The sequence below is a fragment of the Anneissia japonica genome, unplaced genomic scaffold (assembly GCF_011630105.1).
Source record: "Anneissia japonica isolate Jap-2015-1 unplaced genomic scaffold, ASM1163010v1 scaffold324_len738069_cov173, whole genome shotgun sequence".
Lineage (NCBI taxonomy): Eukaryota > Metazoa > Echinodermata > Crinoidea > Comatulida > Comatulidae > Anneissia > Anneissia japonica.
The window spans coordinates 655,592-681,624 of record NW_022692196.1 but is presented as its reverse complement, the minus strand read 5'-3'; the positions used below and the strand labels follow the sequence as shown (position 1 = coordinate 681,624).

The 26,033-nt window shown below is 34.8% G+C and overlaps 2 protein-coding genes across 2 annotated transcripts in view; one reads left to right on the top strand and one right to left on the bottom strand.

Annotated features, from left to right (window-relative positions):
• LOC117100185 (transitional endoplasmic reticulum ATPase) overlaps positions 1–14,364 on the bottom strand; it is a 28,165-nt gene extending 13,801 nt beyond the window's left edge. The window contains exons 1-5 of the mRNA XM_033239776.1: positions 14,208–14,364; positions 6,458–6,560; positions 1,314–1,486; positions 1,025–1,105; positions 239–431 (exon numbers count right to left, since the gene is read on the bottom strand). Of these exons, the coding sequence (XP_033095667.1) occupies positions 239–431; positions 1,025–1,105; positions 1,314–1,486; positions 6,458–6,560; positions 14,208–14,224 (567 nt within the window). The 5' untranslated portion in view covers positions 14,225–14,364. The remainder of the gene's footprint in view (positions 1–238; positions 432–1,024; positions 1,106–1,313; positions 1,487–6,457; positions 6,561–14,207) is intronic.
• LOC117100186 (leptin receptor gene-related protein-like) lies at positions 8,971–25,630 on the top strand. Its single transcript, XM_033239777.1, has 5 exons — positions 8,971–9,080; positions 19,964–20,042; positions 20,781–20,973; positions 22,932–23,052; positions 24,222–25,630. The coding sequence occupies exons 1-4, from the start codon at positions 9,050–9,052 to the stop codon at positions 23,046–23,048; spliced, it is 420 nt and encodes a 139-aa protein (XP_033095668.1). The 5' UTR covers positions 8,971–9,049; the 3' UTR covers positions 23,049–23,052; positions 24,222–25,630.
• The last annotated feature ends 403 nt before the right edge of the window (positions 25,631–26,033 follow it).

Below are 26,033 nucleotides of genomic sequence, written 5' to 3'. Positions count from 1 at the left end.
GATTTATAATGATTATGATGATGATGATGGTGATGATATTGAGAATGTAACATAGGTACCACCCACTATGATCAAAATATAATGGTGCTGGTGAGAATGACAATGATGATATTACTCATGAATAATATCGCTTGTGACTCAATTCCTATTATGAATAGTAAACAATCTTAAAAACATTATAGCAAACAATGGAACTGGTTTTCACTAGATGCAATATGAAATAATTCTAATACTTTACCTCTCTCTTAATGAATTCTCCATCCGAATGAATAACAGTATCCGGGGCTACGATGCAGTATGGACTTGGGTCTGTCTCAACCACCTTAAACTCAACAGCTCTCATACCTCCACGAATCATAAATATGTCGCCCTTTCGCACTGGTCGGTAGGCTTCTAAGAAGTACGGCTTTAAGTACACCTCAAACAAGTTCCTGAAAAGCAATTTAGAAAAAATATAAATCATGAATAAAACTATAAAACTTTTATTAATATTTTATTATATATTGATATATTAGCTTGTCATTACTAGTATTATTTATGGTTGCACGAGTAAGTAAATGGTTTCATAGAACTTTTCAGTGTGAACATTTTTTTTGGATTTGGATTTCTTTAATGTAAAACACATAAAAAATACCACACAGTCAGCTCAGAAGACTTCATTCTAGTGAGAGGGGAGGGGGACAATCTTGCTGGTAGTATATTGAGCAGGACAATGCAAAAGAACCCCCCACATTGAATCATATTGAAGGTTCTTCGATAGTGTACAGTTCAACATAAAAAACAAATTTAATAACAAATTAAAAAAAAAAAATGCTACAGAAAACATTGCATGGGCATTATAGCCATGTGTAGACTATCAAGTTTGACAAAAAAACTGTTGTATGGCCATATATAGCCACAACATTCCTATATATAGTCATAGTGTGACATCACCATGACTATATTTACATTTATGTTTTTGTCAAATAACATTTGATTGTCTGAACAGGACTTAACAGAATAACTGAATCAATAAATAGCTTACCCTGTGATTCCCTCAACTGTGTCATCAATAGGGAGAACATGAATTCTTTTACCATACTTTACATCGGGACAACCTTGTACACTGCAAAAACAAAACAAAATTTTGGTCAGTGTATGTGAAGGGATAATTTATGGCAAATCCGGGTTTAATCCAATAAGCACCTCCTTCCAATACTGTAAGTATCACGTTTGAATAACTGATTTACGCAACACATCTGCCCTACTCTCAAATAAGTGCTGCAGTTTATTATTCTCACGTGTGTTTGTATTCAATTGAACATATATCTTACCTGACTATGTCACCGAGACGAACTCTGAGATTGTTCCTGATGACACGATTGATCCTGATCTTTTCATCAGAGACAGTATCATCCGAGAGAACGATGCATACTGTATCTCTCCTCTTTTTGCCCTTCAGCAGGACTGTATCACCTCGAAATAACTGCAGCTCATCCATCTTGGCCTAGGAAATGAACAAATAAACGAGAGCATCAATGATGCAATAGCCCACTTGACAATAGCTGGCAATGTTTAAGTGCTGTTGGTGGGTGGAGGTTGTGTGAAGTGTTGTTATGTGTATTGAGCATAAAAAAAAAAACATTTTAAGTTAGAGTTAGTTGTATGCATCATCATAGACCTTTTTTGTTATGTTCACTTTACAGTTAGGAAAGGTATGATGTTGTGTAGTGATATTAAATGAAATATGGTTGTGTAAGGTTTGTTGTGTACGTAACTCCGTGGTTTAATGGTTATGACTCTCGCCTTGACAGCGAGAGGTCGCAGGTTCGAATCCCGCCAGAAGCATTTTATTAGACAATTTCTTTATTCATTTATTTATAGGACTACATTCGTTGTGAGCTATGCTTCACGATGTATTATCATGTCCTTTATTCGAACACTGTATTTACCTTTCTTTGATGATTTATACATATATGTACATATATGTACATATATACATACATACATACATACTGTACATATATATGCACATATATATATAAATACACACATATATACATACATACATGTATAAATACATATACATATACAGTATATATATACATATGCATATATATACATACATATGCATACATACATATATACACACATATACACACATATATATACATATATATATACATATATATACTGTATATATACAGGGATGTCACCAGCTTTTTGAAGTGCCGGTCGGCGATCATTCTGCGTTTTCCCGGGGGTGGGGGTGCCACTTTCACACCGTATTCGTGAAAGCTCTTAAAAACCAAAAGGCCTAAGTAAGTCGAGCAGGCCTAGGCCCAAGGCTAGCTGACGCAATTTTTTTTTTGGCTAGGCTCAGGTGGCCTAGGCCAGAATTTGAGGAATGCAACAAAACAGCAGAAACATTTATTGTATTCGTATTGTCTATATCTATCAATTTAGCTTGTCTATTGTGTTTAGGTAAACTAATTATTTTGTTACAATTTGTAAACTGTTGAAATAACAGTGGTGGTCGGGAGCCTGTAAATCCTGGTCGGAAATGTTGAGTGCTGGACGGGCCCGTCCACCGCCGACCAGCGTATGACACCTGTACAGTATTAAGTAGTATGAATACTTGCCCAATATGTTTTTAAATATATACATTACTAGATTAAATAATATACTAGTACATTACTAGATTATAGACAATGTTTTAATAATTAATTTTAAATAAATGGAGGAGGTACATGGAACACGCTGTGAAAATCTAAACAAAATATCTCATTACTGGGCTATCCATTGACTGGTTATACCAGGGAGTTGCCCTGGTTATACCATCGTTGGAATGGAATGTAATCCATTGAAAATGAAAGGTACTTTTAATCATGCCTCATCAGTCAATAATGATCTTCATCATTACCATATGGGCAACGGCGTCCACATTTCTAGGTAACGATGACAGTTGTCATCCCATGGTAAATCGCGAAAAAAGAAATCCACTCCGCCCCCATTAAATACGACTGTCGGCCTACACTTTATGTAATCTGATCTAATATATTACGTACCTAGGCCTATGTGGTTGGCTACGGATAGCTACTGTAAGTGTAGAGTACGAAAAGCTAAAAAATTCATAAATGTAAAGGAAAATCATCCTAGAGCAATGCTGAAAAGCTACCATCTCAATAGAACAAAAATTCCATGTGGGAACTTGCTATCATGTATCTAAAGGCAATGTCCTCGTCATCAACCACACAACAGTGCGGCAACACGAAATGTGCTGTACATACACTCATCGCTACTGACTGATTTGAATGTGTGGTTTAATACACATAAAAGCATGCAGACACATTTATTAGCCGCCAAGGTTACCATTCCAGGTAGACTTGCCACAAGTCTCTTATTTTTTATTATTTTTCTCATTCTGGACAGCGCTACCAACGAGAAAGTTAATTTAGAGATAGACAGAATAAGCGACTTGTAAAACACTGAAGTCAGGCACCAGGATGCCAAAAGAATGATGTAATCTTATATTCCGTATTTGGATAAATGGGCTGACCGAAATAAACAATTTCAACCAATCAAATGTTCATATTTTTGGAGCCACGAAACTGAATCACTCGTCGCTCGCGTCGACTAGTTAGGCATGAATAAAACGGGCCTAAAATATTTCGAATAGACCCTAGTAAGACTAATTTTGGCAATGGCAAAAACAATTAAGCCTAGACTAGATGGCATACTGTACCACACAAATACAACAAAACTTTAACTTTCCAGGAGGATGGCTCAGGCCTCGTCTGGAGTCAGGAGTAGTAGACCTAGCCTAGACTAGTAGAGGCTTGGCATATTTTTAAGTTTAACAATATTCTACTCTAAAGGCCTAAATCTGTGTAGCAGCTAGCGGTGAGTGCAAGAAAGTGTAGCCTACGGTTATCAGTCCATGTCGTTCTCAGCAGGCCAGAACTATACTAACTGTTTTAATTCAAGTATAGGTACAGTAGCCAAAAGGGAGCTGGTTAGCTTGTTCTAGTCGAGACATCCGCATTTTCAATTTTGAAAATTTACCAAGATTGATTAATATGTATGAAGTTAGCCAATCACGTGATTTACAAAATCAGTCATGCATACGATATCCCACATCAAATTTGATGTGGGAAATCGTACACATGAATCGTTTGCCCAGGCCCTAATTCGAAAAAAAAGAAATCGAGTATGGGACGCCAATTAAATTAGGTATGGCGCGCACTAAGTGAAATAAAGAGTGAGTAACCTAAAATTAGGGCCTGGAACCCAGGCTACATTCCAGGACGTGATTTGTTGATAAACACAATGTGGAATATACAGGCAATTTGCAATCTGATCGACGAACACGCTTTCATAGGAAACCCACTGTAGTGTTAAGAAATATTATTTAAAAAAAAAAAAAAATTCACATATTTCCCAACAATATTTTTGCAAAAACTCTTCATACTTTAAATTCCCCAGGCCTTATCTTCCATATTATTGCAAGACCGGCCTAATCGCGTCGCAAACGAAGGAAGAGATAGAAAAACAAATGACTTCAAAATTCGCTCAGAATCATCATATATCTCTCAGAGAGTGGGCTAAAAAAACATTACGCATGTGCTTATTATAAACATTCATCTGTCCAAAAGCTCTGTCTATAATTTATTTAACAAATTTGTGTGAATTACCATGTGATAAATTTGTGTCATTTACTTTGTGTGAAATTTGTGTGATTTGCTCTGTGAGAAATTTGTGTGATTTAATTTGTGACAAATTGTGTGAATCGCTATGCAATAAATTTGCGTGATTTGCTATGCAACAAAACTGTGTGATTTGCAATGTGACAAATTTGTGTGATTTGCTGTGCGACAAATTGGTGTGATTTGCTATGCGACAAATGTGTGTGATTTAATAGTTGGCAATTTGTGTGATTTGCTAGGTGACAAATTTGTGTGATTTGCTAGGTGACAAATTTGTGTGATTTGCTGTGACAAATTTGTGTGATTTACTATGTGACTAATTTGTGTGATTTGCTCATATAATTATGGGTGTGATAGCATGACATAATGATGGCCATTTATTGCAATGGAAAACTTGATTGGATGGACAGAAATTTAGGAACAATGGCTGACAAATCATGGGAAGGGGATTCAAGATAAATTCATTGCTGTTAAGATCTAGAAATGTTGATTTTTTTTTTAATGTATGAAATGAATCATTAAATCACAATTTTTAAAAACTTGTCATATTTTGAAAATCGAGTATAAAAGAGAAAAGTCAGAGTTGACTTTTAATAGCATAATTAAAAGCCCAAGGTCTTAAGTCACCCTTACTGTACACTTGCATGATTTTTGTCCCCACAATGTCGTGTAATGCGTCGTGGCAAGATGTGTCATTTCGGTGGTATGCTGCAGAGTGTGAACCTGTGTTTGCGGCCTGTTCGCGCACTGTACATGTATAAGTTACGCACTGTATACGCAATGCGCATCAAAAATTTAACGTATAGACACGCAATGGCACTACTTGTTTACACATAGGTTAAGTATTGTTCGCGCATTGCTCACGTCTACCGTACCACATTGTCTGCAGTGTCACATACAACATGCATAATTCCCGCCGTCTTCCTGCATTGTCCCGACGACTTCGTGCATGCGTTGTCGTGGCAATGTTTGGTCAGGCTTTGTCCCGCTTGGCGACACACTATACATAGCATAGGTTTTTCTTTGACTCGCTATGGACGATTCAACATGCTCTATCACAGGGACAGTCTTATTGCAGAATAGATTACGTATCTATATCTGGCAACTGCAGACTATTACTTCTTGAAGAGAGCAGGAGAAAAGGCAGAAAGAGGAAGAGCATTCTTAATTGACACGCACTGTAGGCAGTGTTCGCATTGAGTTTGTGCAGTGTTCACACATATGGCACGAACATTGATACATGCCAAATTTTTGAACATTTTAAAATTCTCCCTACGACATGGCGTGCACCCCTGCACTCTTCACGTATTCCTCACACTCGTTCCCGAAGACACTAATCATTGGCATGCCGAAGTGCGCGCCAGTGCAGGAACGAAAATCGTGCAAGTGTCAGGGTGGCATTACAGTGAAAGGGGCCTGATCATTAAAATTATGCTAAACAAACACTGTGTGATATGCTGCCCATATTTGGGTGTAATACTTTATGACATCATATGCCCATATATGGGCACATCACACACATTTTAAAATTTGATAGTGTGGACATGAGCTTAATACTCAACAGTGGTAAAATGTAAGGTCCTGTCCAAACTACATCAAATTTCATTTGACAAAACCATGTGACATGCCTAAATATGGTCATGATGACATCACATCATGACCATATAATATTGGCACATCATGACTATATATGGGCATACCAGTAGTTTTTTATTTTAGAAAAAGTATTTTATTAAGAAAATTTTATGGTATGGACAGCACTTAAGACTTACCTGTGAAAGGCAGACGACGGAGTTGTCATCATTGGCTGCTTCTTCCACTAATAACCTGTTTGGACGAGACTTGGTCTTCAGAATTGCAGTAGCAACATCATTTCTGTTGAAGGTTTGAAATTATTTTGTAATAATTTTTTAATGATACAGTATAAAAAGATTTCTTTTCATAGAAAAACAATTTTTAAAATGTTTCAAAGAAAAATTCAATTCAATTTTATTACAAAGGAAAATACATCATTTGGATAAAAAATTAATATATATAAAAGAATAAATGTCAAAAATTGCACATACATTAAAAAGTGATTACAGACTTTAAACTTGCCTAATAATTTCTAAGTCGTTCTGATTTTACATTCCAAATTGTTGTGTTTTCCATTAACGGTCTGCAAGTCAAATTTTATCTAAGTCGAATAATTTTAGGCAAGTTCAACTGTATATGAAAATAGTAAAGAATAATATATAAAAATAGTAAATAAAAATATATAAAAATAGTAAAGAAAAATATATAAAAACATTCAAATTTAGAATAATATATTACAAAAATTACATTGCACATATGGGTCATTCCGTGCCAACTCAACAAATGGGATGGCTGGGTACCATCTCAGATTTTCTTGAAACTCGGATATAATGTGCACCAACATGTCTGACAACAAACCGGAGTTTTAAAAAAATCTGAGACGGTACATAGCCATGATTTTCTGAAAATTTGTTGAGTTGGCACGGAATGACCCATATATTTAAACATAGAATATTTTACACATAATGAATGTTTATGAGTGCAATGGGAAGAATATTTTCATGAGTTGAATGAAAATATTCTTTCCGTTGTACAAATACAAAACATTCATTGTTTGTTTTATAATACACCTAAATAGATCGGTTTGCATAGGGGCCTAGGCCGAGCTAGCCTGGCCTAGGGGCTAGGCCTATCCTCCACACAAAACCTATGTCTAGAAATTTGTCAGTGCATTTCGGATTCTGCACAGATTTTGCGCTAGTTTTTGAGATTTCATCCACGCAATTAAAATACATGCAGTAAATAAAACCTCTGTACAACGCTGAAGTTAAGACAAGCAGAGGTATACAAACCACCGCTTGACAGTCAAAATGAAAAAGGGATAAGATTATAGGGGTGGAACATCATTTCTGGATTTAACCTTCTGGAAAAAGTCATCGTATCCTAGGTAACGTGCAATGGACGATTTGGATGGGGAAAAAAAATGCACGATGGAACAAAATTGCTGAGTGATGACATGGGCAAGATAACTAATGTCACAAGGTATGAAAACAACCAATCAAATTGCTGGGATCTATTTAAATGTGTTATTAATTAAAATAGTAAGAAGAGATAATAAATAGGATCATCATTGAGATTCAGAAAAATTATTACAAATAAATTACACTATAGTAAAGGGTTGTAAAAAACACAGAAACAAAAGTAATTTAGACCAAGCAAATAAGGACAATCATCAAAGCTTAGTTTATTCAAAAAAGAAAGGATATATTTATCATCATTATCACCATAATTAAACTGGTGAGGTCTGAGGTAACATCACACTTTTTTATCAGACCAAGTACTGTAATGTTATTACTGTTGTTGGTTGAGAGGTGTCCATTAAAATTTTTTTACCATAATGGTAACTTTGTTTAAGTTGTACCCATCTTGTACTCCCCCCTCTACAGTACCAGTACATGCCTTACTTTTGAATGTCATGTCCGCAACTATAGATTGATTGTCATGTGTCTTGCTTTTGAATGTCATGCCCCGCACTATACAGATTGATTGTCCCGCACTACTGTATATAGATTGACAGTCATGTGTCTCGCTTTTTGAATATTCAGGGATTGAAATGTCTGAATTGCATTCTATTGATTTTTCAAACAATCATTTTGGTAATATCAATCAACCTTGATAATCTATTGTGAATATCCAGTGATTGTGACATGATCAACACTATACATCAGCCACAGAATTTATTGCATTGGTTTGAGGGCAGCAGATCATTGGGACTACAAAATAATATGTGAATAGGTGGCTTGTTTAAGTATAGAATGAACATAACCATTTCAGAGAGACAAGGAAATTTAACTGCCAGAAATCAATGCGTTAACTACTGTACCAGAGCTGCAAACATACGACTTCCAAATGATGACGTGTCTAAAGGTCAACTCCTCATAACATAAGGGTTTTTCCCATGTCTCTGACATGGACTATACCATTACGATACAAGCACATCTAATTCTGTGTTTAGCAGATTCCAACAGATCAATTTTAACTGTTATTTTTTTTTTTTTTTTACAATTTTGTGATAACAAAATCCATAATCCATCAATTTTACTGAGGAAATAATGTTGACTGTTGCTTATTGAACATCTTTACCTATAAGTAAATGGTTGCAACCAGATATTTTATTGACTAAATTCTCTGTTATAAAAATGCTGGTATTCTGAAATTCTATAGAAATTATTTACAAATTTCAAAACAAATATCAAACAGTAAATGCACAGTTAGAATTTTGATGAAGGTCGTTCAATCCATCCAATATACCTGACATTAACATTTTACAAGAACCAGAATTTGCAAAAATGGCTGACGATGACGATTACGCTGGTTACCGTGAGTCTTCTTTTTGCTATACAGTAATCACAATCTCACCAAAAAAGTCGTTAAGTTGCAGCAGAGATGAATTTGGGTTTCTGGGGACCTAAATTCATATCTTCGAAAAAATTCAATTATTTTTTTCACTCCAGAAAATTTGTAGAATAAATGATACAGACTACACATGACAAATCTAATCTTATCTGTTTTATAATCACTGTATATTATTCCTTTTATATTAAACTTTAGGTAGTTTACAGTTGGCCTATATAGATATTTTACCATATTAATTATGCTCTTTTTGCACTAACATTATAATCCAAGACATTTGGTTACGTTACTTCTTATAAACAATAAATAAACAATATTCCTCCATACTGGATTTACTCGATCTTACAATAGAACGTCCAATTTTTCACCACATAAAATATTATACATTACACTCATAAACTTTCATTATTTGTATATTATACAACACCTGATACTCTACTAATATGATTGGTTGACAACAGGTCACGCGAGATTGATTTAAAATGACTATTCCATGGTTATTTGAGTACTAGTCAACGATCGTTGAATAGTACGTTTCATGTGCAAGATGACAAAAATCTCGCATGCAATGCAATGCAATCAAAAGCGAAAAATTGGGCTAACGTAGTCACAACCACGCGTTCACAAAGAGTTGGTCATTCAGTAGCCCCGCTCTGCCGATAAAATGGCAGGTCCATTTGTTAGTGGGCCATTTGTACTTTTGAGCGAAGGTTTTGAGGAATTACTGAATGAAAGTAATGCAGAATCAACAAAAAAGGCAATTAAATATGCAGTAACTCACAAAACCCAGTGAGTAAAGAAGATATTGACGAAGATTTTCTATACAGCAGGCTAGGCTACACGTACACCCGAGGGCCTACAGAACAAGGATTTATTGATATAATGGAGAGAGATACAGAGGTATTGTATAAGCCTTTTTCACGCTACGGTGGACATGTTCGATCGATGACAAACAATGCTGACCAGCGAAGCGTAACCAACAAAAATAACATATAATTTCGGGCATACATGTATTTTCTGAGATCATGTTACTTAAAAATTCATAACTCCTTAACGGAGGGTTGTATCAACATTATTTTTTCTTTAAAATGTTCGTAAAGAATATATCTACGTACTGTATGAATAAATTTTTAAAAAATTGAAAATTTGTTTAGTCTGCCAAAAGTTAATTGAAATAAAGAAGACCGATTTTGTATAGTGTGTGTTTCCATTATTTTACCATCATTCGACATCTCTCATGTTACCTTGTGTTATGATATAACTGTCTCTATTCACCACATTATTAGATTTGTTAAAAATGAACGTTATCAAAATTATTATAAGATGTTTTTTATGTTGTGCAATGTGAGATTTATAAGTAAATGTAGTTATTTATGCTGTGCAATGTGAGATAGCCGCAAACAAGCAATACAGATAAATTGAAAATAAATAGGCCCTATGGCTATACCTGTATTGTTTCGTATTCATTTTTTTTATTTCACTCTGCCAACGGTTTCTTAAAATTACAAAGTGCAGCACGTGCTATGAAAGTCATTAATAAGTAGCAATTGAAGCAGAGTCCAAGTAAGCAGCGGGTGCTGCAGTGTTGATAGTAATTGTTATTGTCGTGATGGAATAATAGACAATAACTGAATTTGCCTCAGGAGAAACATGTATAGGTGTAATTTTGCATTTTCGCAACGCCGCTTTTAGTAGACTTACGGCGCATTTACACAAAAGTTAACATCGTGTTTTTTTATTATGGCCCTTTCGGTGTTATTCTTGGCATTTGATTGGCTGAAGAAAAAGCAGCACTCTTTAGCTACTACAAAGTTTTCGTTCAAGTCAACCCAAAGTATTTCACAAGTAAAGTTATAATCATTGTTTGTTAAAAAATTTATTTAAGCTAATTGATTGCCATGGCTTTGTCTAGCCATGATGATTTTTTGAGCCTTGGAGTGGGTACACTCAAAGATTATTTAGCAATCCATGGACTCAAGACTGCAGGATCAAAGAGAGAACTTGTAGCAAGAGCATTTTGTGCCGCTGACATGAATTTGTCAATTATTCAATCTAGTGAAGAGCAAGGAAACTAAAATTGGAATACTCATCTCAATTAAGAAGTACTGACATAAAAAAACCCACTGTCCGTTCCTGATAAAGAACGCGTCAAAAACGTTACAACTTGGCCAAAATTCAACACAGAGAATATTTTTTTCATATATTCTGAAGGTAAGGGACTTTGGCGAGGAAGAATCAGAAAGCTTATTCTTATTGGGAGATTGGACATGTGAGATTACTCATGAAGCACCACCGCATATTTCTTTACTGTGATGTTAAGTCGTCAATGAAGAAAGACATCAATAGCACATGGATTGTTGTAGATAAAGATCCAGTGAAGATTAATATCTGTTAGTGCTCATGTATAGCAGGGAAGCAGTAGATGCTGCAATCATGTAATTGCAGTACTCTACAAAGTTGACTATGCCAATATTCATGGATTTATTGATCCATCATGCACTTCAATTCCATGTGGATGGAATAAATCTACAAAGAAGGATGTTGCTCCAGCGGAAGTCGATGACATAAAGATCCGAAAGCGTTTGAGAAATAAACATAATGAAGAGAATACAGAAGAAAAACGATATAAAGCTATGAGTGATTTTGATCCTCGGTTAGCTAGTCAGGGAATCCGTACATCAAAAGTTAGCAAATGGTGTAGGGTATTATATGATGTTGTACCAGAAGCAGCGGTTTTTACTAGTGTAAATCTCATTCTAGACCAGCCAAAAAGCACAAGTTTAATAGAACTTGCTGAAAAAATCGCATGCCTATCAATTAGCAATGATGAGAAAATATGAACATTTATGGAGGAAATGCCGATATGAAGGAAGGAGGCATTCAAGTTACAAGACAAAACTAAGGAACAGGAAGATAATGAAAAATGGATATCTGCTAGAAAAGGACGTGTGACGGCATCCAACCACCGAGATGTTTTCAATAAAGTAAACAGTGGTATAAAGAAATTTATTTCAATTATCAAAACAAAAACAACAATTTTGATTGAAAAAATTCTGAATGGTGTGCCTGATTTAAGCCACCTTCCCACTTTTGCATGGGGGAGAAAAAATGAACAGGGTGAAATCAAATCCTTTATTGCCCACGAAGCCAAAAGCACAATGGGTATAAAATTGAGAAATGTGGCATATTTATTGAGCAACATAAACACTACATTGGCACATCACCAGACAGTATCTTGAAGTGTGATTGCCATGGTCTTGCAACGATAGAAGTAAAATGCCCATATTCAATTCAATCTGAATTAATATCTAGTGACAATTGCGATTTTTAAAATTTTAGTGATGGAAACATGCATTTGAAGAAAAATCACAAATACTACACGCAAATGCAGAGCCAGATGGGTATAGTGGGGCAAAAACCAGTTATTTAATATTGTATGGACAACTAAAGATTTATTCATAGAAGTAATTACATTTTATAGAGATAATTTTAGGGAAGTTACAGAAAATATCAAAATATTTTTCAAACAATGTGTCCGGTCTTATTACACATTTAAGTTACAGTGGTATTTGTGACAAAGTTTTACTTGAAGAATTCGAAATAGAAGAGACGGAACAATATCGCTATAATTCTATTAAATGCGAAAAATGTAGCATCTGGCATCATTATATTTCAGTAAGTGTGTAGGATTAGAAGTTGGTGATATTGAAAACGCTTGGCATTGTGTCCTTTGCTTGGTACAACAATAAACTAAGATGCTAACAGAAATCAGGTAAGGAACTAACTTCTTCCTTCGTAATACTTACAACAGTGACATAACATGTTATTAAATTCCTGTTATTAATATTTTAAATTTTAATTATAAAACTCATAATACAATTTTAACATATCTAATACGATTATACAACAACTATTACATATAGGCCAAATTGTTGATGAATAAATTATAACTTATAATATGCTATAGTCACTTTCCATCCATGAAAAAAAAAAATCATATAAGTTAAAAATTGAACGTCTTAATTAGGCCATGTAAAATAAAATAATTGGTTAGCATCCCCTCCCTACCATCAAAAATTCCACCGACCCAATTTTTTTTAAATTTTTTATTTTTTACAAAACACTAAAAAATGCTGTTATTTTTGTTGGTTCACTTCGCTGGTCAGCATTGTTTGTCATCGATCAAACATGTCCACCACAGCGTGAAAAAGGCGTATGAATGTTTCTCATTCGTACAATAGGGTAGAATATTTCAATTGGTGAAAAATTGGCTGTACCTCGTTGAATAGAACAATATTTCGCCTCGTTTTCAAAACAATCGAAAATGCTGTTATTTTTGTTGGTTCGCTTTGCTAGTCAGCATTGTTTGTCATCGATCAAACATGTCCACCGCAGCGTGAAAAAGGCGTATGAATGTTTCTCATTCGTACAATAGGGTAGAATATTCAAATTGGTGAAAGATTGGCTATTCAACTTGCCTACACCTCGTTGAATAGAACAATCCTTCACCTCGTGAAATATTCTACCCTATTGCACTCATCATAAACATTCATAGAACTAGAGACCTAGCCATCTAGGCCTATGTATTATCATTAGGCCTAGCCTAGGTAATTCATTGATTAAACTTAGGCATAAAAAGTAAAAACAAATTTAGGGTGATGGGAAAATACACGACGCCGTCATAGGCGTCAGTCAGAAACTGAGTGAATGTGTTGTTATTTTTCACAAGTGATATCCTAAAAAAAGCCTAATTGATTCATACATCAAAATAGTATTTCTATACAAACAAATAACAAATTGAACTCATTTCTCTGAAAAATAATTCTGTTCATTTTTACTGTCTGTTCATCTATAAAGTAAAGCCTACAATTACAGCAACTCTGAAAAAATAATTCTGTTCATTTTTATTGTCTATTCATTTATAACGTACAGCCTACAACTACAGCAACCATGACTTTGGGAATTTTGGTCCGGAAGTCCATGGTACTGGCACTGCAACCCATACTGAATTCAGTTTTAGTGAAAAAAAAAAAAAGTTTCACAGTCAATAATTAATACAGCTTGGACAGAAATCGACGTTGGCTAGTTACTTACTCTTTCTTTGATGCCATCTTTATGAAAAGCCTTTTCTATATAAAAAATGTTTCTAGCCTATTCTTTGTCAATAATCGTATTTCAATGATCTACGTTTGCGTTGCGTGCACTCAGAGATAGAATCGCCTGTGGTGATGTTGTTGGTTGTTCGTTAGTTTCTAGTTGCTCCAGATCCGATGACGCTGTCGTTGAGGTCCAGTCATCAGCCAACTGAATGACAGCACAAAACTGTTAATGGTTAACATACAGCTATGACACAGTCTGGAAAGACCCTGTTCCTGGATCTTTTTAATTTTATACAGTGCCTATAAAACCAATGATTGGGAAAATTATGATGATAATTTTTTAATTGATGTAAACATAGAAATAGTCAAGCACATACAGTAATTATTTATGGTGATGATGTAAATATACAATAATTCATACAAATCATAAAACTCTCTGGGCGTTCAGTTATGTACTCGGCATAAAATGTTTTCCTAACATTATAATTCTTGGCATATGTTCACATACCACACTGATCGAATGTTTTCGAAACACGATCGTTCAGATTATAAAACCATGTTTTTGACATTTATATGTTTAACATTTTTTCAATAATTTAAACCAAACTCTCGTGCACCCCCGGCCCCGCTGTCGAAAACTGGCTCAGTAGCAGGTTTGGTCCCCAAGAATAAGATGTCATCCATAGCTGAAAATCCACGACGGAGTTCGAATCATCATATTTTGCCGGACTTGTTTTTCTGATCTTTCCTTGGTACTCTCTCTTCATTTTATTGTCTCAGTCTTATACGATCCCAGGGTCTCGTTAAAATCCATCTGGAAGATCGTGAGATACTTTATTTGGAACAGTTGTTCATTCCCAGATCCTTTGCAGGTATTTTGTCACTTGTGCTTCTATCTCGAGCCTTCAAGTTCTTCCCCAAACTTCAACTACGCAATTCATTTCGACAGCACTCAGATGCTTCCTCTCTCAGAACATGTTTCCGGCATTTTGTTTTATTCCAAAAAAATTAAGCCTACAGTATACATTATTCAAGAGAACAGTGGGTACCGCCGTAGGCCTACTATTCACAACATTGCGCAACAGAATGTCAAAGCAGGTCTGGTCACGCCACTGGCCCGCCCAGGATGATAACATTTTATGCCGCGGCACACTCAGACTTCATTCCAGAGTCGCCGTCTTTCGAGAACGTGGTTCAACTAGGTTTTTGCTAGACCATATTGTGCTCCATTAGCGCACGTTCAAACTACAAAATTGACGTGTGCCGAGAACATTATTTGCCGAGAAAACAGTCTGAATGCCCAGATCCTCTCTCTCGGGCCGATGGCTTATTCAAGCCATGAGCCTTAATTAACAGTGCGTCGCCAGTTTGCCCTATTATAATCATCATGCGTAATCATATAACAATAACTATAATATTCTTATAACTTTATGGTATACATACATACACACACATATATATATATAGACATATATTTATATATATATATGCATATATATAAATAAATATATATATATATATATATACCGTATATAAATACAGTATATATATATATAAATATATATAAATATATATACACACATATATATATAAATATATACATATATATATATAAATATAAATAAATTTTGATTCATATATATACATACATATTTGTTTAGTACCTTATTGTATAATACTGTAAAGTGTATCTGACGGCTATTTGAATCTGTTTAATAACCATGAAGCCTCTGTGGCCTAATGGTTATGATGTTCCTTTGACAGCGAGAGGTGGCAGGTTCGAATCCCTTCAGAGGCATTTTATTACACCTGTATCTATCTATAGGACATCAGTCATTGTGAGCTATGACTACACGATGTATCACATCCTTTACTGTATTTACCTTTTTTGATGATTTACAGTATAAGTATATATAATTTAACAGTGTTAATTGCTGTCTTGATATATATTATATGCTACCATTTCTTTCCAGCTGTACTTATTGTGTAATAAAATGTATCTGACAATTATTTGAATCTGTTCAACCAAGAAACTTTTGTGGTGCAATGGTTACGACAGCGAGAGTTCACAGGTTCGAATCTTGTCAGAGGCATTATATCCACAATGTATTTATTTATTTATAGAACATTTGTTGCGATGCTACACAATATATCACGTCTTTTATCCGAACAATGAACTTACCCTGTCTCTTATACACATCTAGATGTGTATAAGAGACAGGTTCTAAAGAGTTTGCTCACGTTAAGTAGGTTATTAAATGTACGGCAAATAAGATTAGGCCAAAAAAAACCCTGATGTGGATATAGCCAGCATAATAATCTTTTCCAGCATTTCATACATATAGGGCCTACAATTAATAAAATTATTAGTACAAAATTGCCTTGACTAAATGATTCTAATAAATTTATTCATTTTATTTTATTACCTTCAAATCATAACTATACTCTACTGCTACTGAGGGGCCTACATTGTGTATTGGTACATCACTATATCATACAATGATTGAATGGTATCCTATATTTGGTGTCAATTGCCAATTTTGAATGATCAATAAATAATAAATATTTTAAATACTTTCTACTGTGTATATAATTATATATTTATATGAATGTAATATACTAGCTCTGATTTAAAGACAATTTTACGTAATCAAATCAAATATTGAATTTCGTTTCTTGTCATTTTATGATTTTGCACAGTCAGGTAGCTAAAATAGAACATTATCTAACTAGCTGTATGATGTACGCGTGCTCACAAACTGAGGTCATAGTTCAGTCATATTATCGTAAACTTAATTTTACTCTAAAAAAGATGGCTGGATTACGAAGTGAGTAGTTTTATAAATCATTATGTTTGATATTAATGTTTGATGATTATGACATTATTCTGCAGGTTAAACTCTATTTAGCTAAACATCACTCATAGTTTTTCTGCAGGCATATTTGTTGTTGAGGAACTAATGCCAAATGGCATCTCTTTTCAGTGCATGGCGAATCAATGGGATGATGGTGGTGTTTGTTTTGTTTATAATATCAAGCCATTCGTCTTTCCTAGCCTTTATACCTCCATGAACACACCTAACTCATCTGGCGGCTATCCTGGTGGCCTTGGTCCTGCATAGAGTCCTATTATATTACTGCAAATAGGCCTAGGACAATTGGCATTACAGTACATAGAGTATTATTATTGCAAATAATTGTAATAAAATATCGTGAAGCTTGCCATGCCAAAAAAACTAGGCCTAGCATCAGTAAAAGCATTAAAAAAATAAATAAAAAATATTCTCCACATTATTAAGCAATTAGTAGAGCTCTGCATATAGTACACTATAGGAAAATTATTGTACGAAGGTTAGATTTAATGCTTTAAATCTAACCTAAGTATAATAACTTTCTGTTTAGTGTACAATGCATGCTCTACTAATTGCTTTAAAAGTCAATCGCTGTCTGTTGTAGCAGCAATCGGTTGCTGTAGTGATATGATCAGTGTGCGTATACATTTAGCTGTGCCTATGCTGATTTTTGCTCCTGCAGTACGTGTTTAACTCATCTAACATCAGCAGTACGGATACGATGAATAAATTAAATATTGTGTTAGAAAGAACTTGTTTGTAATGCTATATTGATAGACTTTCGTCAAAGAAATAAACATTTCAGCATTCGAGAGAGAATACAGTCACTGACGTCCTTTTTGGTCGATGCATGCAGACAGGTAAAATCATGCGATGATTTCATAACTAGGCCAGGCTACGGCCTATGCCTAGTAATAGTAGGAGGAGGCCCAGGCAGCCTGCCTGGTCGTAGGCCTACATCTAAATTTGTTCCTTGAGTCTTTAAAATAGGTCTAGAATATTTCTATTAAACGTTCAGTTTGTTGTGTTTATGAGGGTCTATTGATTCAATGAATTCCTTAATTGTTCATAATTAATATTGAATTTGAAATAACTTTCTTCGGGTTATAAATAAGCTTGTTTTACGAGAGTAAATTTCAATTACAATTCAATTTTTATCGCGGTGCGCGATGTATTCGCGGTGGTGACAAAAAATGAGAAATTTTTTTTTTGCATACGAACCTTAAAAAAATAAAATTGAGAGTTACAGTGATGACGTCACGATTGACTTATAATACAATATTAATAAACTTTTGATGGGTCATTTATTATACAATTAGTATTGTTAAGGTTAATGAGTATAGAAAAGTATTACAGCTTCTCTCTACTAAATAAAGTATACAGATACAGCTGTACAATATTTAATCCTTTTAAGGTAGTTACATGAAAAGTCATGACACATTTCTTATATTTTTTAATGCTAATTATTTAACTACTGATGTTAATTAACAATGCTTGTAAGATTATAAACATTTTTTTTTTAAATATACAAAAAACAATTATTTATTTTTTGTCTATTTTATCAATTTTAATGTTTAACTAGTTTTCAAAAGAATTTTATTTTTATTTTCTCCGTCTGGATGTTTTTGGCAAAACTATATGCTAAAAATGAAAACAAAATTTTATTTTGGTTTTTATTCCACTCTTCTGACGATCTTTAAAAAAAATAAGTTTGTGAAACAAGGTATAAAAAAAGTCACCTTACAAGATATAACATAAGAAGGTTCAGTTTTACTATTCTGGTCATAGAATCTACCTTTTTTTAAGGCAGTGGCTATTGTTACAACAGTCTGAAACGAATTCTTAATTCTGATTGGATGTTATGGTAGGTATGTATAGGATTAGGACAGTAAAGTCCAATCAGAATAAAGAAAATATTTAATTTGAAAAACTGTTGTAGCAATAGCCACGGTTTATTTTAATATGCTATTTCAGTCACATGAAGGCTTGATTTATTTGATAGCCTTTCTGTTGATAAGAACATGTGTAAAAGTCTGTAACCAGGGAAGCTACTACTACTACTGTATATGGGTTGGTCAAACCCCTTTTTTTCGAGCAAAGCCCCCACTGATGATAAACCAACTACATTATCACAGTTGTGTGGTGCCATCGGAATATTCTGGTACGGCATATACAGTATCATCATCTGCGTCCATCAGGTCGTAGTCGACCCCTGGTGACATCAAGCATGATTTTCCTCCGCAAAAATCTCGACCATGTCCGGTACTTTAGTTCGGCAAGTCTCCTTCCTGTACTTGTGGTGATTTCCTACATCAATCGTGTACGCTGACATCCCCTTTCTCTGGTCCCTTAAAATTTTCCAAGCATTAAAGCCTTGCCAAGACGTTCTCCCCACATCACTTGTATCATGTATACATTATACAGTGTGTCAATTGCGTAATTTTTTTTTTTTTTTTTCACTTTTCATTTCAAATGCTGAATTTTCTTCAACTTATTTACTGCTGATACTACTCAGGGTAAGTTGTTTGTCTTTTTTTGTGAAAGAGTTTCTATTAACCTTTAGAAACACATAAAGTTATAAAATTAAAAAGAAAAAAATTATAGACTTATTATGTTTAAAGAAAAAAACTATATAAATAATTGTATTTTGTTTGATTTAACAGGGGACTTGGGTATAAATTTGTGTAAAAACCAGAAAAATTTTCTTTTTCTCAGCATCATTAGGTGTGGCACTATTCAACGTAATTAATAGCATTTTATATAATCGTAATCATCCTTGGTTTCTTTTAGTGTGTATACACTTATAAATGGTAATGAAAAAATAAATTATATGCATGTTTTTTTTTAGTATAATTGTTAATTATTATGAAATAACCATTATAATGAATATTCTTATATAGTTTGATCCTGCTATCATTCTCGGCGTCGATAGGCTTGCTTCTTGTGGTGTTAGCATGTGCCCTACAAGCATTTGGAACGTAAGCATTAATGTAATTGTTCTAATGTTACATCAAGAACATTCTCAAGCGAGAGTTTGCCATCCAGTCATAATATGTAGATTTATTATGAAATTGTATGTTAATGTAAATATTTTTAAAATATAAAAAATTTAATATTAAATATTTTTGTAACCGTGAAAACTGCTTATATCTACGTTATTTGTATACCCATATTGAGTTATTCCTACAACAAATTACAAACCAATGAATGTTTGTCTACCACCTGGCTCATTGCGACATGGCGTTTTGCCGCTCATCTTCTTGCCACCCTTTGACCACCAGGCCTTTTGCTATCCAACTTCTTTGCAACCCATCCAGTTTCCAGTTGGCTGGATATGGCCCTATCAGACTTAAATTTGAATATAATTTTCTTTTCTACCCGATTTAAAAAAAATAATTTTAAAGTATTTAGGGGACCTGGGCTGGCTGCCCCTACCCCGTTGAGTCTTAAGTGAGAGAATTAATAATTAGCTCAGTGAAAACAAGCAAAATGATATTTTTGTGGAGATGGGTTGATTTCCCAGGGATTCTTGCCTGCTTGCAGGAATACGGGAGACCATCCCGATTTCCGGGGGACTTCTGTGAGTACCGGGGGACTTCTGTGAGTTCCGGGGGACTTGGACCCGTGCAATTGCTTTAGAGTGACTAATAGCAATGGTCCTTAAAAATACAATAAAATGCATATTGTTTATGTTGAATTTTCCAATTATATTTCAGATGGTGGCCGATGTTTGTGTTGGTGTTTTATGTTATAAGTCCCATGCCAATGTGGATAGCAAGCCGGCTGAAAGAGTCTGATTATGGGAGTAGCGGTGCCAGCAGCGCGCTACATGAGATTTGCCTGTTTCTTACAACAGGGATCGTGGTTTCGGCTTATGGACTACCCTTCGTTTTGGCGCACAGTGGTGTAGTGAGTACATCAAGATTTCAGATTCAGATTTTTCTAGTCTAACCATGGACAAATTAAATTCATTCAAATAACATTTATTTTCTCCAAAATAGTAGTGTTAACAATTGATTCATATTTAATAATAATTCAAAAAAACATTGAAGAGGGCATGACCGGAAAAGCAACAAAGCTTTGAGAAGGCTTGCCTGAAAAGAAAGAAGAAATACATGAAACAGAAAGAGTAAAATCAACAACAGTTAACAAAGAGACAGAAACAAATGGGTACAAAAAAAAGTAAGGATAAAAAGTACAGAAGCTGATATCTTCTAAGCTATATTTATTCAATTGATTTAATTGACAAAAAAGTTGTTTCAGGTTAAATAACGAGAAAAAAGATGTTCTTTTAAGTTCGATGGAAAAGCTTTTCTGTGAGACAGATTTCAAAAATCAATAAATCAATTTCATGGTCCAACATATACAATACTAAGCAGAAACATTGAATTGCGTGTACATAAATATTGTATTTAATAGTTGTCAAAATAATATAATAATACAAAATATAATAATGTAAAACATGAAACTTAATATAGATGTAGCAAGCTTATTACAATCCTCAAAAAAAAATAGATTCTATTGTTTGCACATAAGAATGGTGCATTAATTATTTAGTCAAAAAAAAAGTTTTAAAACTAACTGCATATTAGGCATCATGAGAAAGGAGAGAGGAACTATGCAATAACTAGGAGAATAATGAAATATATTATCAAATCATTGAATATACATTATTATTCTGTCCATGTATTATTGTACACTATATGGAAATTATTATACAATAGGATAGATTAATGCATACACAATTGCATAAAGCCTGCACAATGTGAAGACAGTTTGTGCATACCTTAATTTAACTATATTGTATAATAATTTCCTTTTAGTACCTGGAAATATGACTATAGACGAATCCAAGAGAACTTTTTTAAACGTCGCCCTCTTTTGTCGATGCCATTACTGGGGTGGTATTTCCGAAGTCGGAAGATGTATAAATATACGAAATATACATAACTTTGATAAATTTTTAGTTTGAAGACTGACAGCATTATTCAAACTGCAAAATAAAAAGCCGGATTTCTCAATGGTACTGTGTCTATAACCACACTGCATTGACATTGTAGGAGTAGGTCTAGGTGTAGGGACTCCCCAGTAATGGCTTCGACAACAGAGGGCGCCATTTTTCTTGGATTGGTCTCTACTGAGTGCTTTATAAGTCCATGGACCAATGCAGTCACACTTCCTTTTTATTGTTCAGTACATTAGATGGAAAAATATCAAACAAATAGTTACTAGAAAAGTATTGCATGGTTTGGCATATGAAAATGATAACATTACCATTGAGTTCATCTTATAAGACCCTTTATCATTTGGTTAAAAGAAACAGAAATAGGGTCAGTTAACCAATTACTCTCTAGTCGAATGGGTGAGCGTTTAAGGCAGGCGCGCTGCAACACAGCCATAACTGCACGCTCGCGTACGGTTCTGGAGGTGGAACAAGTCTTCTCCGATAAGGACTATGTTTTTTCAGTATATTTATGTCTATATATTTACTTTATATATTTTTAGTATTGTACTCTATGAACTAGTTTTCGAAATAAAGAGAATGAATGAATGAATAAACCATAGGCCCAGTGTACAATTGGCTCATGTGCACTATAAAGAACCCTGTACATCTTTTAAGAAAGAGTAGGGGGTTACCCTGAGGTAGGTACTGGTCCATTCAGCCCCTGTTGTGGACAGACAAGAGTAGCTAGTACCAGTTTTACCGGCCTGCTCAGACACAAAGAGACACTTGGAGGAGAAGAAGGTTATTGTATGAGCTACTGTAGTCCACACTCTGATCTTCATGCAATAGCGCTATATAAATTATATTTCGTATGTATTTGCAACTTTTTGTTTTTTCAACAAATACATTTCTTTCTTTTTAGATCAAGTGGGGGGCCATGGGCATGGTGTTATTTGGCAATACGTGGTGTTTTTTGACTATTTTAGCGTTCTTTATGATTTTCTACCGGAATGAAGATATTGAATTCATGGTGTGGTAAACAGGTAAAGTTGCTTTTTAAATTTATATCGTAATTTTTGTCTCCTTGTGTTTGCTTTTCACCACCATACTGTACATGGAGGTTCCCAGCATTGGCGGCACCAATTTAGAGAGCATCATTACCTAATAGACACATTCCGCAAGGTTTGTCATGCGTCATATAGTGGGTATCGGGTATCGATTAAAAAAGTTCAACGCAAGCGTAGCTTCTTTGGAAAGTTTGTGTGAATAATGTTGCTTGAAATGCCAGTAACTATACCAAATTGATTGTACTGTAAATTGAAATTGGGAGTTTTGCCATAATGGTTTGCTAATGTTCGAAAAGGTGCTGGCCCAAACATTGAGATTTTTTTTAGAAATCCTAGGCCGAGGCCCTGCATGTCGACAGCTTTTTTAGGTATGCAGAGAAAGTCTTTGATCCGAAAAACTGCTATTTTGACCCGCTATGGTTTCTAGGCTAGCTTAGGTTTACGAAGGATCACATAAATCTAAAAGCATAGAAAGCACATTGAACGCTATAATAAGTAAATAAACACTATTTTGAACAATCGTAGTGCCGTTCCTTGCCAGGTATTTCTCACATTAATGGTGGGCGAATGTTTTCGAAACCATAACATTAACTTTCCTATACTTTAACACTGATTGCACTGTAAGTTCTCCATAGTAATACTATGTCACATGATCGGCTTAAACAAACCTCGTTGAATGTGTCAATTGGATTTGGGCACAGTCTTTCAAAAATGACGTTTGGCTATTGGCTATATGCAATTAAAGTCAGGTTTTGAGTACACTACAGGAAATATTTCTTATAAAAATATTGACCTGAAGCCTGCAGGGCTGAAGGCAATCTTTTTTTTTTAATTCTAGGCTTTTTTCATGTTAACAAGAGCTGGCTTCATGCCTGTTAACTGGTGCTTTGGGGCGCAATTTGTTAGGTTTGCTTGCGTGCGTTCGTAGTTTGGCCTAGCAACGACATATTTATGTAAAATCAACTTTGAACTTTCTGGCACAGGAGAAGCAAAAAAGCAGAGGCACTTTATCAAATTTATGGTCAGTCAGGGATAGGAAATTCAGTCCAAATGAAAGTGATGACATCACCACTGACTTACAATGAAGATTAGCAATTAATCAACAAGCAATATTTACCACTTTTTTTTATATATATATTTTTCAGATTGCTGTGGTCATGATCGTTAATTATATTCTCAGCTGAAGACACCTATGGAAGTAAAATTAATATTTCCAAAATCTTTTACATTTATACAGATTTAAAATGTATTTATCCCCGCCTGTAAGTGGCAAATGTTATTTGCTGTAAATTAGGTGTGTTGAGGTAAAAGAGAAACAATATTGATGTAGCCACACAATAGAAGGCCTAGCCTTTGCTGTATATTATATGCATATTGTTATAACTGTGAGGTCTGGTGTTTGCATGTACAGTTTAAAATAGAATTTATTTTGAGTACAGTACTGTACTGACGTTGGTATAACCACACTTCTCTTGAAAACAAACTTGGGTCAGGGGCCTGGGTGGGCTTTGATCCTGGGACCAAAAGGCAAATTATTAAGTAGTAGTCTGGCTGCGCTAAAAATAGATAGCGTGCCGGGTTAAGCCTCTAAGAATAGGCATCGGAAACATGGTCTATATTTCAGTTCGGATTCGATGTGAAGGCAGCTTTTGCCCAGACCAGAGCAGATAAGAAAGGCCAAGTCTCACAAAGTCTTAAGTGTATGTTCTGGGGCGGTTGCTGGATATGGCGGTAGGGGGTGCGTGAGCGTTCCCACTTCCTCAGCCCCACCATGGTTCTGGTTGAGGCGAGAACATCGCACCGTCTGCACCCCCAACCACCCCCGAGAAAAACCTGCAGTTAAATATTAGTACAAACAGTATAGAAATATGGTACACTATATCTTATTTGATTTAAGCATGGTTTACAACTTAAGTCAAGCCAAAATATGGATGAAGTGAGCCATATAATTTTAGAGCATAGTCTTGATTTGTTAAAGTTTATTTTAAGCTAAAAATATAATAATTTATTATTAAATTTCAATGCAATTTATTAAATATTTAGTATAGTATACTTTAGAATTATTATCTGAGGCACACAGGATTTCTGTTCCAAGTTTCTAGACTTAGGGGGTGAGCGATACTCAAAGGCAAGTTTATAGCAACATCAGTTCAGCATGTACTGACTCTGGTATAAACTTGCCTTTGTGTTTATACCAGCATCAGTACAGCGTGTATCAGTTCACTGTAAATGTTTGAGTACAGGAGTGAGTATAAAACTGCAAGAGGTCCAACTCCCGTGATTTTCATTACAATGTAATCCTATTTCAAAAAGTACTGCCTCGAAAAAAAGACATGTCCTTAACACGTTGGCTGCCAGCGACGAGTATACTTGCCCACAGGGTGTTGCTGAGGGCGTCAGGAATGAGTATACTCATCAAAAATGGGGGAACATTCTAGCGTTTATAACTTCTTTATTATACAATGTAGGACCACAGACTCAACGGCTGGTAGTTAGGGGAAGATACACCTAGACGATAACGTACAAATGACATATGTATGTTTGTTGTGTTATGTTGCCGGTAGTACACTCGAGCAGTACAAGTGGGGGCGCCCTTTGAACATATACCAACCCATGCAAAAAGAGGACGAGATAACTCGCACTTGGCATAGTCAGCAAAAGTTCTATCACAGTGCCATCGACGAGTATACTCGCCCCCTAATATTTTCCCGCCAATTTATTAGACACATCATTTTGATGATATATGACTAGATAAAATTTCAAAATAGTATGTTTGTACATGTAAACTTGTTTTGGCACACGGGAAGGAACCGTAAAAAAAGGTCTGGCAGTCAACGTGTTAAACGACGCGTTTCGAGCGAAAACTCTATTCAAATTTTAATAGGGCACCCCCTATTTTGTGACAGTACTTTTTTTTTTACGTTCCATTGCATGCATACAAAATGAGGGCAGTCGGA

What these genes read in the sequence shown, in the direction of transcription:
- LOC117100186 (XM_033239777.1), top strand. Translation starts at nt 9,050, where the DNA reads ATGGCTGACGATGACGATTACGCTGGTTACC. An exon ending in TGACGATTACGCTGGTTACC is followed by an intron (nt 9,081 to 19,963) that starts GTGAGTCTTCTT and finishes TATTCTTATATA; the next exon opens with GTTTGATCCTGCTATCATTC. An exon ending in GCCCTACAAGCATTTGGAAC is followed by an intron (nt 20,043 to 20,780) that starts GTAAGCATTAAT and finishes ATTATATTTCAG; the next exon opens with ATGGTGGCCGATGTTTGTGT.